The 3,004-nt window shown below is 39.3% G+C and overlaps 1 protein-coding gene across 1 annotated transcript in view; it reads right to left on the reverse strand.

Annotated features, from left to right (window-relative positions):
* The window catches only part of LOC101851246 (hypoxia-inducible factor 1-alpha inhibitor), a 17,212-nt gene extending 14,846 nt beyond the window's left edge, over positions 1-2,366 (reverse strand). The window contains exon 1 of the mRNA XM_005092279.3: positions 2,228-2,366. Coding sequence (XP_005092336.1) covers positions 2,228-2,353 — 126 coding nt within the window. The 5' untranslated portion in view covers positions 2,354-2,366. The remainder of the gene's footprint in view (positions 1-2,227) is intronic.
* Between the last annotated feature and the right edge of the window lie 638 nt (positions 2,367-3,004).

Genomic DNA, 3,004 nt, shown 5'->3' on the forward strand with positions numbered 1-3,004 from the left:
CCCCCGTGACCCCGACGTGATAAGGCGCCCGGCGGGGAACCCCCCGCGGCAACTAAAATTCCACTGCCGGTGCGCCGTGTACAGAACACGGAAAGATTGATCATTCATGCAAAAACAGCCATCAAGATGCACAGGTGAAGGACCTAATCGAAAGCGAGTATGATCAAGCATCGAACATGCATGCTAAAATTGGCTTGAGAATTCACTGGACCAGCACGAAAGGGATTTTTAAGAAGGCTAATGAGCATGTATAATATAAATTGAAATCAACTTCTTCTTCTTCTTCTCGATCGCATCACACTTGAAGTCCGGTATCTGTCATAAATTGGGCCGTCCTGGTCAGTTCATCTGGCGGCCCGTATAGCTTCTCTTGTAGCGTCAGTGGGGTTGGCCACGTTATTGAAATCAAGATCGCAGTCAATTTTTCTAAAACACACAAAAACAAGCCACTCCAAATACCGCTTCAGCTTAACAACTCACAGCCAATAGTCATAATCCCCGTTGCAGTGAGTCAGTAAGTGGTAGAGACTCAAACAGAGTATCACACAGACACTAGATCTGGACACTACTGCTGATTGTGTACTGGGATTCGGGTATTTTTCTATCAGTGGACTGAGGAAAACCAGCTCAAAATTTGTAACGGCCTTGCACAGGCCACGCAAACATGAGGAAAATTTTTTTTTTTATGTAGTATTCAGTTTGCAACATGACTTCCTCTTGAGTGACTAGCCTAGGTTATTTGGTTTCATCCGGGCCCAGAATAAAGTTTTTAAAATCTCAATTAAGCGGAATGCCCACTAAGGATGGGATCGGCCGATCGCCTGACTCGATCGCCCCAAAAACAAACAGGTTTGTTTTCAGTTTCAGGCGATCGGCTCGATCCAGCTGAAGAAGGCACCCCATATTGCAATAGGTATCGCAAACTGGCCTTGCGCCCCCTTGGCGTACTTTCATGGAGACCAAAATCCATATTTTTACCCTCCTAAAACACCGCGTGATCATGCATTTGATATATTAGAAGAAAGAGGAGCTTTTCCTCTTTTTAGTGGTATTATTTATTTGAATCTACGATGCTTTTGAAAGCAAAATCTTGTGGGATAAAAGACAACACTATAGAGGTTTTCACTGTCCCGGCCGCGCATTTTGTGTATTGATTTTTTGAGTGGCCTTGGTTGAACAGGAACGGGGAGCGTATGGTATTAAATGCTGCAATCTGATTCGTCAATATTTCAAGATGAGAAAACGCTCTTTCCTGTGATATATTTCTAAAGACTGTCCTTAAAGAATTAATAGAAGAGATTTGCGCATGAAAACTTTCGATGCTCTTCTTTTATGGAACCAGTGATCGGACTGACTCCAGAAATATATCGGCAGAAAGTCCATTCATTCCTCTTCATTCAGGAATAACACAGCCATTATACGCCGGACGCTCCCCATCAGCTCGCAAGCAGGGCCTCTTCACCCTAGTTTCGTATAAATTCATCCTCCTTCCCGTCAGCGCGGCCCAGCGCGCAGCCGATAGGCCGGTGGTCACGAGTGGTGATTTTAACCTCCCCTTGTATTTCTTGCCATTTTGGTCAAAAAGCCATGTTTACATCAATTAATTTCCATCTTCTGGTTATTTGATAGCCCTAAAAAAATTGGGCTTGTTCTCTATGTGCACGGGTGTATGTTTACAAGTTTTTGTGAATGTCCATTCAAATTTAAGAATGTTGTGACATCTCAAAGTGCACACATTTCGCAATCTAAAAAATATATTTCATTTTTCTGCAACTTCAGATGTTCATAACTTTGTTAAAAATGAAGCTACATGTATAAATTTGGTATCAAAATGCTCAGAATAATACATTCTATACGGTGGTGCAGTTAAATATGAAATCAGAGGACTTTGAAATTTCAGTATGTGGTACCTAATATTACAACTTTCTATTTCATTCAGAATTCTGTGGAATAGAAGAGGAAAAAATCAATCAATTTAAATTCTCTGATCATAATTGTTAACGCCTTTATGTTGATCAAACAAAATCAGGAGGGGTTTGATAAGAGTACACTGGCCATCAACCACTCACAACTGCCTCTACTCATGTACTGAGTTAGTCTGCACTGCCAGTCGTATTGTCGGGTGGCGTACGTGACTGCCAGTTAAATTGTTGGGAGTGCAGCAAGTGGAAGAAATGTGTTCCTTTCGCACATTTATCGATGAATAAAAAAGCAACAATTTTCCTACCCCTGATTGGATGAGATGCTCCGCTTTGGGGTCTCGATAGTATAATCGTGGTATTGGCTGCGTTGAAAAGGGGTATTTCTTGGTTACAAACTTCTCGCCAGAGTTCACAGTGTTCTCAGTCGCCATGTTGACTCTTTGCGTGGGCTTCTGGAAATAGAAACATACACAAAGGGAGATATCTTTATTTCGAATCATAATGCTTTCAAATTTTATTCTATTTGAACCATACATTCAAATCATATTATTATTAGTAAAAAAAAATCTTTACATATAGTTTACTTTTTAAATATATTGGATTTTAGAGGCAAAATCTTTTAAATCCCTTTCTGAGAAATCAGACGAATGATTACCCAAAAAGAAAAGTAATTATTATCTAAATACCGGTAAAGTACAAACGATTAGATAAATACAAGTGCCGTTGGGCTTAACAACAAACAAATTATAATATTATAATAATAATATTACAGGGGTACTATTTTATCGTTGAGGGAGAGCATGCATGTATAACATATTCAGAGAGTATTCGAGTGTTAGATTCTTTTAATTAATTTCTCTACCCCTCTCTACTTATATACATTGAACTTCAATCTCCCCTTCTCAATTTGTAACTTGTTCCTTTCACTTGCTGCCGTTTTATTTTCGATTTCAATTATTATGTCGCCTGGACATTACAATATTTATATTGTGACTTTCATTGTTGTTGTTGTTGTTGTTGTTGTTGTTGTTGTTGTTGTTCTTCTTCTTCTTCTTCTTCTTCTTCTTCTTCTTCTTCTTCTT

Source organism: Aplysia californica, unplaced genomic scaffold (assembly GCF_000002075.1).
Source record: "Aplysia californica isolate F4 #8 unplaced genomic scaffold, AplCal3.0 scaffold00043, whole genome shotgun sequence".
Taxonomy (NCBI): Eukaryota; Metazoa; Mollusca; class Gastropoda; order Aplysiida; family Aplysiidae; genus Aplysia; species Aplysia californica.